A 14302-nucleotide genomic window follows, 5' to 3' on the forward strand; every position below is an offset into this window, starting at 1 on the left:
CTCTTGCCTGCCCGGCAGAAGATGGTACGGTATGACTGCTAGCCAGCCTCATCTCTTGCCTGCCCGGCAGAAGATGGTACAGTACGACTGCTAGCAATCCGTATAGCCTGCCTGCTCACCATAAGACGGTTCAATAGGACTGACTGCAGGACTAAAGAGAATGACCTGGTCAAGTCACTCCAAATTTAGTTCCTGCGCCCATGTCTGTCCAGGCGCTCCCAGCCGACGTGGCCAGGAGCACCTCGGACATGACGATGACGGCTACCAGTTGTACTGTACCGTCTGCTGCCACAAGGCAAAGGGTTGCTGCTACTGTGTAGCAATGCCGTACCGCGTCTGCCAGCACCCAGGAGACATAGGGTGACTGTTACCTGAGCGGGCTCCATGCTTGCCGTGGTATGGCGTCTGCAGAGGTAACTCAGGAAAAAAGGCGCGAAACGATTGTCTGCCCTTGCTTTCACGGAAGGAGGGAGGGAACGGGGGCCTGACGATATGTACACAGAACCACCCGTGACAATGTTTAGCCCCATCAGGCATTGGGATCTCAACCCAGAATTCCAATGGGCAGCGGAGACTGCAGGATAGCTATCCACAGTGCAATGCTCCGGAAGTCGACTTTAGCCTCGGTACTGTGGAAGCACTCCACCAAGTTAATGCACTTAATGCACTTAGAGCATTTTCTGTGGGGACACACACACTCGAATATATAAAACCGATTTCTAAAAAACCGACTTCTATAAATTCAACCTTATTCCGTAGTGTAGACATACCCTAAGGTGCCACAAGTACTCCTTTTCTTATGGCTACTCAGTTAAGCACTCAAAAATGATGAAATGCCAAAATTAAGATTGCACATGCAACCTGACTCGGCTAATTGTGCACATGTGTTATGATTCATTCTTGTTACAATGAGGTTATTCTTCCAACGTACTGTATTTTCCTACTGCCCTAAGTTGTTGTTTTGGTTTGGTTTTTTTAAGCCCTTTAGGGACCCTTTGCCTTGTCAGGCATCAGACTCAGGGCATGTCTACACTTATTGTGGATCGATGTTGCAGCGATCGATCCACTGGGGGTCAATTTAGCCAGTGTAGTGAAGACCCGCTAAATCGACCGCAGATCGCTCTCCCGTCAACTCTGGTACTCCACCAGAATGAGAAGCATAAGGTAAGTCGACAGGAAAGTTTCTCCCGTTGACCCAGCGCGGTTTAGACACCACAATAAGTCAACCTAAGCTCCGTGAGTAACGTAGCTGAAGTTGCATAACTTAGGTCGACTTAACCCCGTGGTGTAGACCTACCCTCAGACTTCAACTCCAGAAGGGATCATTGTGATCAGCTTGTCTGACATCCTGCACATCGCAGACCACAGAACCTCACCCACCCTCTCCTGTAATAGGCCCATAACCTCTGGCTGTGTTACTGATCTCCTCACATCTTGATTTAAAAATTGCAAGTTAGAGAGATTCCATCCTTTCCTCCAGTTCAAACACCAGCAAGTGACCCATGCCCCATGCTGTCCAAGAAGGCAAAAACACCCCAGGGTCTCTGCCAATCTCACGTGGGGGAAAATTCCTTCCGGATCCCAAATGTGTTAGATCCTGAGCATGTGGGTGAGATTCACAAGACAGGCACCTGGGAAAGAATTCTCTGTAGTAACTCAGAACCCTCCCCATCTAGTGTCCCATTTCTGGCGGCTGGAGATATTTGCTAATAGTTACAGATAGGCCACATGCCATCACAGGCAACCACCATAAACTCAAACTCAGTCTTGAAACAAGTTAGGGTTTTTTCTCCCTACTACTACTTTTGGAAGGTTGTTCCAGAGTTTTACTCCTCTGATCGTTAGAAACCTTTGTCTAATTTCAAGCCTAAACTTATTAATGGCCAGTTTATATCCATTTCTTATTCTGCCAACATTGGCTCTTAACTTAAATAATTCCTATCCCTCTGATGTATTTATAGAGAGTAATCATATCTCCCCTCAGCCTTCGTTTGGTTAGGCAAAACAAGCCAAGCTCTTTGAGTCTCCTCTTATAAGGTAGGTTTTCCATTCCTCTCATCATCCTAGTAGCCCTTCCCTGCACCTGTTCCAGTTTGAATTCATCTTTCTTAAACATGGGAGACCAGAATTGCATGCAGTATGCCAGATGAGGTCTCACCAGCCGCCTTGTATAATGGTGCTAATATTTCTCTCTCTCTACTGGCAATACCTTGTCTGATGGACCTAGGATTGAATTACTTTTTTTCCCACAGACGCATAACATTGGTGGCTCATAGTCATCCTGTGATCAATGAGTACACCCAGGTATTTCCTTTCTGTTGTTTCCAATGGCCATGTCCCCAGCTTGCAATAAAAATTCTTGTTTTTAGTCCCTAAATTGATGACCTCAGACTTTGCACTATTAAATTTCATCCCATTTCTATTCCTCCAGTTTTCAATTTTATCCAAATCTTCTTATGTGATATTCCAGTCCTCCCATGTATTGGCAATACCTCCCAACTTTGTGTCCTCCGCAAATATCATTAGCACACTTCCACATTTTGTGCCAAGGTCATTAATGAAAATGTTAAATAAGATTGGTCCCCAGACCAATCTAGTATTTGACTTTATTGACTCAATGACCAATAACTATTGAGGATGGTCGTGTGGTAAAAGCACAATGATAGGTGTCGGGAGACCTGAATTTGATTCCCAAAGCTGCTATACATTTCTTTTACTTTGGACCTGTCACAACTTCTGAGCCTCAATTTCCTCATCTGTAAAATGGCGATAACTACCTCATGTGTATCCTTTTCCTCCTTTCTCCATGCTCAAAGATGACATTTCAGCTTAAACATTCAAAAAATGTCACCTAGAGACAAAGGCCAAGCTCAGAAATTTCCAGCAAATTATAAGCAAATGAAAAGGGGATTAGAATGGATATTGTTAACAACCTATTTACAGTGGTTACTGCACTCTCACTATTTACCACTTGGCTAGCGCCTCCCATCTGGGGATTCCAAAAGCACTTTAAAAACATTAAGGCAATTCAACGCCTCTGCAACGTAGGTGTTCTCTCCATTTCAAATCCTCATCTAAAAGAAAGGAAGGCTCTCTTCAGAGTGACATTCTCCCATTTCATTTTCTCCCTGTGCTTAGCAACAGATAATTCAGACTATATAGCTATATTTTTTTGGCACCAAGGCGTTCAAACTTTGTTTTACTAAGGGATGGGTGGGGAATCTGGACCAAGCTGTTATCTAATTTTAAACACAGCCCGTCCACCTGCTTGACATATCATGTTCTTTATTCCTCCACTCCACCCCTTAACAAAATAATACAATGATTTTGCTTCCTATTCTCCCCCTGTCCCCCCACACATACCATCATCTCCTTTAATTGGTTCATAACACCACATACTTCTCACTCCCATTTATTTCTAGAACTTTTCAGGCCCCTGATTTCTAAACCAAGGCTCCCTCCAAGTCCTGAAAGTGGAAAGAAAACCTGTTTACAGGAACTTCTCCCACTGCCCACAAGATGGGATCATATTACAGGAGGCACCTCCGGCTGGCCAGGACTAAGTTTCTTTCCATTCCAAAAAACATCCTCTCCTGACATCTCTCTCCCAAGGCACTGTGGTAAATAAATCAAGGATTTGTCTCAGCAAGACTGGCAAAGAGGCATGGAATTAGTTTTCAGATGCACAGGGGTGATGGAGGCCTGAACAATGTTCCCTGTAATTTTTTCCATTTATGTGCGGAATGAGTTTTGTTACATGCACATGTGCGCCACCAGTAGAAATAAAAAATCTAGATATAACATATATTTTAAAAAAGTTACCATAGGGATAATTACTCCAGCCAGGACAGGTCAGACATTTTAGAACTCACTACTAAAGAATTAAATTTACGCAGCATGAGAGAAATAAAACTATGAAATGCATAGACCAGTCAAAAACTAAAACAACAGCACTTTGAAAGAATAAAATTACAGAGAATATGGCTATGTCTACACTACAGCTGGGATCGATGCTCTGAGATCGATCCACTGGCGGTCCATTTAGCAGGTCTAGTGAAGACCCACCAAATTGACAGCAGATTGCTCTCCAGTCAACCCCTGCACTCTACCCTTGAGAAGAAGAGTAAGGTAAGTTGATGGGAGATTTTCTCCCATCGACCCCCCGGAGACCCGCGGTAAATCATCCTAAGGTACGCCGACTCCAGCTATGTTATTCACATAGCTGGAGTTGTGTAGCGTAGGTCGACTTACCGTGGTAGTGTAGATATAGCCTTAATGTGCATTATAGGAAGTACAAAGAAGTAACAACATCACAAGTATGTGTTGCGAGGTGAGTGTGTGAGAGACAGAGTGCGTAAGTGTGCATGGGAGAGAGAGAAAGACAGCAACAGGAGTGTGTGAGACAGTATGCGTGTGCTGGTTTCTGGAGAAGTCTATAAAGAGACAGCACACGGTCTCTCAAGGCACTCACCTAAAGGCTCAGACCACAGCAGCTCTCCTGCTACTGAGCCCTATTCCCTCTCCCCCGCTCTATGGAGATGGGGTACATGGGGAAGGAGGAGGCAGGGGAAGGGGGACACCCTGACATCAGCACTCCCCCACACTCTGCACAGCAAGCAGGAGGGTCCTGGGAGCCTCCCTGTTACCTTCCCCAGGGAAAACGGGCCAGGCGCTCCAAGGCAGAGGGCAGGAGTAACGCAGCTGCAGAGCAGTGAGGGGATGGAGCGCCTGAACACACGCCGCTATGAGCGGCACTTGATTCACTCCTGGGCGGCCACGTGACCGCGCAGCTTAGAGGGAACACAGATCCTGAAAAGGTCAATATGAACTGAAACTTCTCTACAGCTATTTCAGTATATGGATTGCACTGGTTAACGTCAAAAGCTTTATCAAAATTTGCAATGAGCATAAAGCAAGCAACCACAGTTTAAAATGGCAATTTAACCATTCATTATTAAAAATTAATATGAGTCCCCATGCTGGCTGTGTGGAGAGCAAAGCTGTTGCCATGCATGAAATGGCTGTTAAGAACTGTGACAAAGTTCCTCCTCTAGCTTGGTGGGTCTTGCGCTTATTAGCAGATTTGCTTGCCTCAGAGATTCACAGCAGCCCTCAGTTTGGCCGTTTTCATGAACCCACAGTCCAGGTCAACTTCTCCTGTGTCTGACCAGGAGTTGGGAAGTTTGGGGGGAACCCGGGCCCACCCTCTACTCCGGGTTCCAGCCCAGGGCCCTGTGGAATGCAGCTGTCTAGAGTGCCTCCTGGAACAGCTGTGCGACAGCTACAACTCCCTGGGCTACTTCCCCCTGGCCTCCTCCCAACACCTTCTTTATCCTCACCATAGGACCCTCCTCCTAGTGTCTGATAATGCTTGTACTCCTCAGTCCTCCAACAGTCCACGTTCTCACTCTCAGCTCCTAGTGCCTCTTGCTCCCAGCTCCTCACACGCACACCACAAACTGAAGTAAGCTCCTTTTTAAACCCAGGTGCCCTGATTAGCCTGCCTTGATTCTAGCAGCTTCTTGATTGGCTGCAGGTGTTCTAATCAGCCTGTCTGTCTTAATTGTTTCCAGAAGGTTCCTGATTGTTCTGGAACCTTCCCTGTTAACTTTACCCAGGGAAAAGGGACCTACTTAGCCTGGGGCTAATATATCTGCCTTCTATTACTCTCCTATAGCCATGTGGCCCAACCCTGTCACAGAACATAAGAATGGCTATACTGGGTCAGACCAAAGGTCCATCTAGCCCAGTATCCTGTCTACCAACAGCGGCCAATACCACGTGCCCCAGACGGAGTGAACCTAACAGGCAATGATCAAGTGATCTCTCTCCTGCCATCCATCTCCACCCCCCGACAAACAGAGGCCAGGGACACCATTCCTTACCCATCCTGGCTAATAGCCATTAATGGACTTAACCTCCATGAATTTATCCAGTTCTCTTTTAAACCCTGTTACAGTCCTAGCCTTCACAACCTCCTCAGGCAAGGAGTTCCACACATTGACTGTGCGCTGAGCGAAGAAGAACTTCCTTTTATTTGTTTTAAACCTGCTACCCATTAATTTCATTTGGTGGCCCCTAGTTCTTATATTATGGGAACAAGTAAATAACTTTTCCTTATTCACTTTCTCCACATCACTCATGATTTTATAGACCTCTATCATATCCCCCCTTAGTCTCCTCTTTTCCAAACTGAAAAGTCCTAGTCTCTTTAATCTCTCCTCATATGGGACCCGTTCCAAAACCCTAATCATTTTAGTTGCCCTTTTCTGAACCTTTTCTAATGCCAGTATATCTTTTTTGAGATGAGGGGACCACATCTGTACGCAGTATTCAAGATGTAGGCGTACCATGGATTTATATAAGGGCAATAAGATATTCTCCGTCTTATTCTCTATCGCTTTTTAAAATGATTCCTAACATCCCGTTTGCTTTTTTGACGGCAGCTGCACACTGCATGGACGTCTTCAGAGAACTGTCCATGATGACTCCAAGATATTTCTCCTGATTAGTTGTAGCTAAATTAGCCCCCATGATATTGTATGTATAGTTGGGGTTATTTTTTTCCAATGTGCGTTACTTTACATTTATCCACGTTAAATTTCATTTGCCATTTTGTTGCCCAATCACTTAGTTTTGTGAGTTATTTTTGAAGTTCTTCACAGTCTACTTTGGTCTTAACTATCCTGAGCAGTTTAGTATCATCTGCAAACTTTGCCACCTCACTGTTTACCCCTTTCTCCAGATCATTTATGAATAAGTTGAATAGGATTGGTCCTAGGACTGACCCTTGGGGAACACCACTAGTTACCCCTCTCTATTCTGAAAATTTACCATTTATTCCTACCCTTTGTTCCGTCTTTTAATCAGTTCTCAATCCATGAAAGGATCTTCCCTCTTATCCCATGACAACTTAATTTACGTAAGAGCCTTTGGTGACAGACCTTGTCAAAGGCTTTCTGGAAATCTAAGTACACTATGTCCACTGGATCCCCCTTGTCCACATGTTTGTTGACCCTCTCAAAGAGCTCAGATTAGTAAGACACGATCTCCCTTTATAGAAACCATGTTGACTTTTGAGCAACAATTTATGTTCTTCCATGTGTCTGACAATTTTATTCTTTACTATTGTTTCAACTAATTTGCCCGGTACTGACATGAGACTTACTGGTCTGTAACTGCCAGGATCACCTCTAGAGCCCTTCTTAAATATTGGAGTTACATTATGAATCTTCCAGTCGTTGGGTACACTAGCTGATTTAAAGGACAGGTTACAAACCATAGTTAATAGTTCTGCAATTTCACATTTGAGTTCTTTCAGAACTCTTGGGTGAATGCCATCTGGTCCCAGGGACTTGTTACTGTAAAGTTTCTCAGTTAATTCCAAAACCTCCTCTTGTGACACTTCAATCTGTGACAATTCCTCAGATCTGTCACTTACAAAAGACGGCTCAGGTTTGGGAATCTCCCTAACATCCTCAGCCATGAAGACTGAAGCAAAGAATTCATTTAGTTTCTCTGCAATGACATTATCATCTTTAAGTTGCTTTCCATATGGGAGAGACAAGCTTTCAAGCTTAGAGCTCAAATGCTTGTCTCTCTCACCAGCACAAATTGGTCCAATAAAAGATGTTACCTCGCCCACCTTGTCGCTCTTAAATCCTGAGACCAACAGGGCTTCAACACCGCCACTGCTTTCCATATTGTCATTTAACTGCCCATAACATTTATATAGCACCTCTCATCTTGAAGGATCTCAAAGCGCTTCACAAGATATACTTACCCAGGGTCCTGCTGTTCTGTGATTTCTGTGGCAATGGATGAAGTCTATAGATGCAGAGCTGGGCTCCAGAATCTGAACTTTCATTTAAAAAAAAATTGTTCCCATGGATGCAAAAAACCCTTGAAAAATGTAAACTGAAGTGATATCTGCTTGGGCCTGCAGCCAGCCTGAAGTAACAGCTCTGAGGCAGGAGTTGCCCCATTGAGATAAACTGGGCAAGCCTCAAATCTAAAAATGCCAGTTTGAATCCCTATATTGTTACCTATTCCCCAATGAACACTTTAGCACATATATCCAGTTAATGAGTTTACTCACCCCATAATCTTCAACTGCCTTCCTCATTTTCCCCAGCCAAATGTCCCAAATATTTGGATCCCAGATACCTAATTCTTCAGATTTCCTGACTGCTTTTATGATGCAGTGAGACACTGTCAATGCAAAGAACTGTCACATACTGATGATGTGGGCTCAGTGTAAAATAAACTGAGTTTAATATTAAAAAAATAACAGACACTAATATGCTGATTGCATTGTTTGCTTTCACTTCAGTACAATCTCCATTTTAAAACCTAAGCTGTCTTCTGATTTCCATATTTCTTCCAAAGAGCAGCTGTATTCAAGGGCCCTGTTGCAAAATTTAGGTCCAACAAATTTCCAGACAAAGGACGAAGCATCAGGAATTACTGCCGTTGAATCTGGAGAGATTGGAACTCTTCATGTTTGTGTTACTACACTTTACATAAGTATCTCACTGTGGGAAACTGAGACTGCCAGTATCAGAGGGATTAAGAAGTAGGTACAACAGTTACATAAAAGCAACAAGACTACAGGGTGTGGCGATGAATAGTATCAGCACATTAGAGACGGGTGATCAATTCACAACAGTTCCAGAGGGTTTGTGCGCAGGCCCTCCTTTCTACCCAACCCCTTGGTATTCTAGAAATACACAGAATATCACCACCCCATTTCTTGCGTTGTATTAGGTGGAGTGATCATTCTTACTTCCTGTCCTTTGAGCCTCCCTTTTCCCCTACACCTCTGATAAGAATCCTGCTATCTGGTATCAGCTTCTCTCTGTTTGGTGCCCTCCAGCAATGGGCTAGTCTACACTGGGACCTTACATCGGCATAGCTATGTCTCTCGGGTGTATGAAAAATCCACATTCCTGAGAGATGTAGCTATGCTGTCTTAACCCCTGGTGTAGGTGATGACTAGGCCGACAGGAGAATTCTTCTGTTGATCTAGTCACTGCCTCTTGGGGAGGTGGATTACCTATACTGATGGGAGAACCCCTCCTGTTGGCATAGACAGTGTCTACACTGAAGTGTTACAGCGCCATTGTAGTGGTTTAAGTGTAAACACACTCTACATCTGACATCTCCAGTCCTTGTGAGTCAGCAGATGTATTTGCAGCATAAAGGAATTCTTGCCTATATTTTGTCTTCTAATTGATTTGGAGGACATCTCAGCTCCTTAGGTAAAAAACTGAGCTAGCAAGGAGTGTAGACAACAGTGTATGTTAATCAGGGCCCCACAGACCTACTCTATATCCATGGAATCTGCCCAGAATCCATTCCTCACCAGAGGAATTGTGCTCCAAATCTGAACTTTTTAAAAAATAAGATGAAATTTCTAGTTCTGATGCTTAAGAAAACCTTATAAATAAGGCTACAATTATGTCAAGGAATCCGTGACTTCCAGAGATTTCCGGGACATTTCTCGCTTCAGTCCCAGGGCGGCTCTCAGCTGCTGCTAGCGGCGCCCCTCTCCCTCCCCGTGCAACTCCCAGCCACTGGGCAGCAGGGGGACCCGAAGCACCCAGCCTCTGCAAGGAGACCCCACACAACTGCTGCAGTGAGGCTCACAAGAGCTCCCAGCCACAGCAGCTGGCAAGGACCCCTGGAGCTGCCCAGCTGTGGTGGGCGTGGGAGAAGAGGACCCTGGAACTGCCCAGCCGTCGCAGGTGCTGGACCTTCCTCCCTCCCCATTTTGTCACAGATATTTTTAGTAAGAGTCAGGGACAGGTCACAGGAGTCTGTGAATTTCTGGTTATTGCCCGGGACCTGTCCCTGACTTTTACTAAAAATATCCGAGACAAAATCTTAGTCTTACTTCTAAACAAAGTGAATCAAATGTAAACCAACCCAGTGTTGTACAGTACTTCTGTTGCAGATAGCCTAAAATAATGAAAGATAAAGCTGTGCTTATCTCTGAAGCCAAACAACTGCCTGAGCCAAATGGAGAAGGTTTTTTTGTTGCAAACTCCAAGTACTCTGTCATGGCTGTTGGTAGGAAGTACCACTGCCATTACACCAGAAGATGCCAGGTCCCTATTACCACAACGCTCTAGCCCAGCCCAAAGCAGGGATCCAGTTGTTGTCTCTGCTGCAGTACACCTGGATGGCAACATATAAAAGGAATTTAAGAAGGAAACCCAGAAGAAGGATCAGAAAGGCTCATGGTCATGCAGATTATGAAAGGAGTCTATAAAAAAAGGAAGGACTTACACCAGAGTTCATAGTAGTAGTTGCAACACTGTGACTGTCCACAACAGTGACCTGTTTCACATATATAACTTTGATTGTTGACACCCAGGCAGGTTTGCTTGTCCTAAAATTAAAAACAGAGACACACAAGTTACTAACATTATATTTTTAAAATATAACTATATAACGCCTTCCACACAAGGCTCTCAAAACATTTTAAACACATGCATTAGATTTCTCAAGACACTAGTGAGGTACATAAGTATTAATGCAAATTTACACAAACAGAGAGAGAGCGAAAGCACTGCCCAAGTCTTCCATAGCTGAGAAGAGAACCCAGGTCTACCAACTGTACATGGTCCAATGCTTTAACAACTAGACGACATTGCCTTTTATTACACACCCTCCCATTCATTTTTAAGGTATCCCATTTTGTGCTCTGGACATTTTGTACATAGGAGAGAGAGATTTTGTTCCACATTTTACTTTGTTGTGTTGCTGAGGCTGTGTGTCAAGCAGAGGAAATGCTTTATAAATAGAGAATGTTGTAATCTGAGTGAGAACTGCTTGAGTTTATTTAAATCCAAGTGGCAATTACAGTATATTCTTGTAAAATTCGGCTCTGAAATTATTCTCTTACCATTAGCAGCCTAGTTTATATAAAATCAGCTTTCCAGTAAAGCTGCTTCCTGGAAGCTTCAGCATTCTAGGAGTGGAGCCAAATCAGCTGTACTTTATCACTTTGCAGTCCTCCCTCGCTGTGGTTCTCAATCTGCGGCCCAGGTAACACATTGTGGGCCGCATATGTGACCCACAATGACAAAAAGGTTGAGAACCACTGGTTTACGTGTTACTACAAATAGGACTACAAGCTTAAGTGATGTGTTTTCAAGTACACACCATAATAGGTGAAGAACATCGGTCATATTCTTGGTATTTACCAAGGCTAACAGGTTCACTAGATACCCTGTGTATTTTTTTATTCCTTCATTTTAGGGTTTGTTTGTTTTTTTAACCAAGTGATATTTCACTTTCATTGAACATACCACTTGGACCAATTATAGTTCATGTCAATGAAACCCCATACGCTATTTTTTTTTTTAAAAAAGACGACATTCTATTTTTGGATTCAAGGAACATGTGAGTATCATTATTAAAACATTCCCACCCCTCCCACCAACCTAATCAAGAGTTAGCACACTCCACAAAAGTCACACTTCTGGCTTCAACTCCCCAAGTGCCTACATCGAAGTAGCAGTGTAGTTTCTAAAAGAAAAGCCTCCTACGTCCCCTTACACAGCAGAAAGAGCCCTCCTCCATTTCTTCCATAAGAAGAGTTCCCAGAAGCCTTCCAAACTGTAAAGGGGTTTTTGAGCATGTGCACAGCTTCATGAAAACACAGAACAGTGTGCTACTTTCCCTTACTCTGAACTGGGGAAGAGGCCATGAAAAGATATCAGCAGCCCACCTGCTTAATAGGCAGAAAGAGAGAGGGCTGCCTGTCCTGCTAGCTCTGTAGGGGCAGCAGAACCTTCTGCCAGACAGACCTCCCAAAGAGCTCGGCTGCAAGTGATTGTTTTTTCCACTCACAACCCCGCTGCTAGACTTGCTTTGAAATCAACCTTGTTCAATCATGAAGTATTAATGCAATTAAACAGTGTTAAAAAGTGCCACGTGTTTTACGTTCTTTATTGGAGGGAATTTTTTTTTTTAAATGCTAGATGCAGAAAGCAGATGTCCCACACCTCGATAGGACGAAAAGTATAGAATCATAGAACCATAGAATATCAGGGTTGGAAGGGACCTCAGGAGGTCATCTAGTCCAACCCCCTGCTCAAAGCAGGACCAATCCCCAACTAAATCATCCCAGCTAGGACTTTGTCAAGCCTGACCTTAAAAACTTCTAAGGAAGGAGATTCCACCACCTCCCTAGGTAACGCATTCCAGTGCTTCACCACCCTCCTAGTGAAAAAGTTTTTCCTAATATCCAACCTAAACCTCCCCCACTGCAACTTGAGACCATTACTCCTTGTTCTGTCATCAGCTACCACTGAGAACGGTCTAGATCCATCCTCTTTGGAACCCCCTTTCAGGTAGTTGAAAGCAGCTATCAAATCCCCCCTCATCCTTCTCTTCTACAGACTAAACAATCCCAGTTCCCTCAGCCTCTCCTCATAAGTCATGTGTTCCAGTCCCCTAACCATTTTTGTTGCCCTCCGCTGGACGTTTTCCAATTTTTCCACATCCTTCTTGTAGGTCTTTTCCACCTGTAATTTCTAAGATGATAGTCAAATGTTCAAGTCATTCTGCTGAGCTATCATAGAATTTTACATTTCAATGTCTTTAACCACAGCATTTGTTTCCCAAAGTGCAATTATGGTCAAGGAAATAACTAGAAATGGCACATCTCACAATGTCTCTGTGGCTAATGTATCCCAAGTCATATCTGTCCACTTACTAACCATTTTTTCCTCCTATTAGCCACGCAGCAGCAATGCTATTGGAGAACGAACTAGATTCTTTCCTGGCTCATGCATCAACAGAATTGAGACTTAAGGTCTAACTGAAAAAACTGTAATACTGTTGATGATGCACAAGGAAGAAAATGCAGAACTTGATTTTCAGATCAGAAATGTGGGTTTGCAGCTCTGACAAACTCTAAAGCAACATTATTTGTGTCAACCAAACAACTATGAGTTAGAGTCAGAGATAGGCCAGAGCTGGAATCCCGCACTGTCATTTTAAATGTTGCTTTGCACCAGGATATACATTTCAAGGAATTAAACAGCATTTATTCCAATACATATTTTCTTTTGTTCAAAGTATAACATTCAAAGAGCAAAAATTAAGACTTTGCAGCAACCACCTGTAACAAAGATATAAACCTCCCTGGACAGTCTCACTTACTTAAAGCTCAATTTTGTTTTGGGGGATTTCATCATAAGTTGTTCAAACCACATCATCATCTCTCTCTCTGAGTTCCCTCACTGACTCCCCCTTGTCTACAAAAGTCAAATTTAAGACAACTGCTCTTTCCAGCCCAACTCTGCACAATATCATCCTTGCCTACATGTACTTACAGGGGGCACTTGGTGACCCTGAATGTTTTGTCTTATGAAGTATGTTGTAACTACCACCAGGCACTTTGTTAAACTTTGATTTCTCACTGCATCCCACTTTGTCCCTTTACTCCTCAAGTGATGCAAACCTAATTTAGAGCCCCCCCCCCCCGTCCCCACTCCCCTGTGATATTCAATGTCTTGTAGGCACAGAGGGCTGCATGGAATATCATATTTTCCTCTGTTTATATGCCAGGCTGCCACCCACTTAACTCAATCACACAGCCTGAAAACCCTCTTTTCCCACAAGGCCTGCAAATGTTAAACTTACTTCAATAACATGCCATTTCCATTCCCATCTATATTACATGAAAGATTTAAATTATCACCATCCCAAATCTCCGAACGTGTTCTCGCTGGAACTTTGTGATTTAGGGCAAGCTCTTCTTGGGCAAGGGCTGTATCTTTATTTAACATTTGTAAACACTCTGTTTAGACTATTATTTGGAACACTGAACACATGGTGCTTATATAATAATTAAGGTAGCCTCCAACTGCAGCTCTTTTAAATGAAGATTAATTTTTACAAAATCTCAGCCACTGAATTATTAGTTACCAAGATACCCAAACAATGTGACTTATATTTCAAATGTCTCCTGGGCAAACACAATGTACCTTTATTATTATTATTAATTATTAAAGTGAGGCATGAAAGGAAAAAAAAACAGGTATGGGCAAGACAAAGGACAGGAAGAATATTTTTGTAATAAGAGAACGCACACATGCAAAAAATTATTGTCTCATGGAGGCAAAAATTAAAGGATTAATGCATTGTGCTACAGTGCTTGTGTGTCTAGCAGCTATTTTTAGATGAGTAGCTGTAAAGGTCATTTTAATCAGAGAAAGGACTTTCTGTGCTACTAATAATGGAACCATTAGATAGTTGAAGCTTAAAGCATAAAGGACACCAGCAA

At 43.3% G+C, this 14302-nt stretch overlaps 1 protein-coding gene across 5 annotated transcripts in view; it reads right to left on the reverse strand.

Annotated features, from left to right (window-relative positions):
• Window positions 1–14302, reverse strand: part of WBP1L (WW domain binding protein 1 like) — an 86659-nt gene that overhangs the window by 22299 nt on the left and 50058 nt on the right. For all 5 annotated transcript variants that reach the window (XM_073354490.1, XM_073354489.1, XM_073354493.1 and 2 more), the window contains exon 2: window positions 10291–10393. In XM_073354490.1, coding sequence (XP_073210591.1) covers window positions 10291–10393 — 103 coding nt within the window. The remainder of the gene's footprint in view (window positions 1–10290; window positions 10394–14302) is intronic.

Source organism: Lepidochelys kempii, chromosome 7 (assembly GCF_965140265.1).
Source record: "Lepidochelys kempii isolate rLepKem1 chromosome 7, rLepKem1.hap2, whole genome shotgun sequence".
Taxonomy (NCBI): domain Eukaryota; kingdom Metazoa; phylum Chordata; order Testudines; family Cheloniidae; genus Lepidochelys; species Lepidochelys kempii.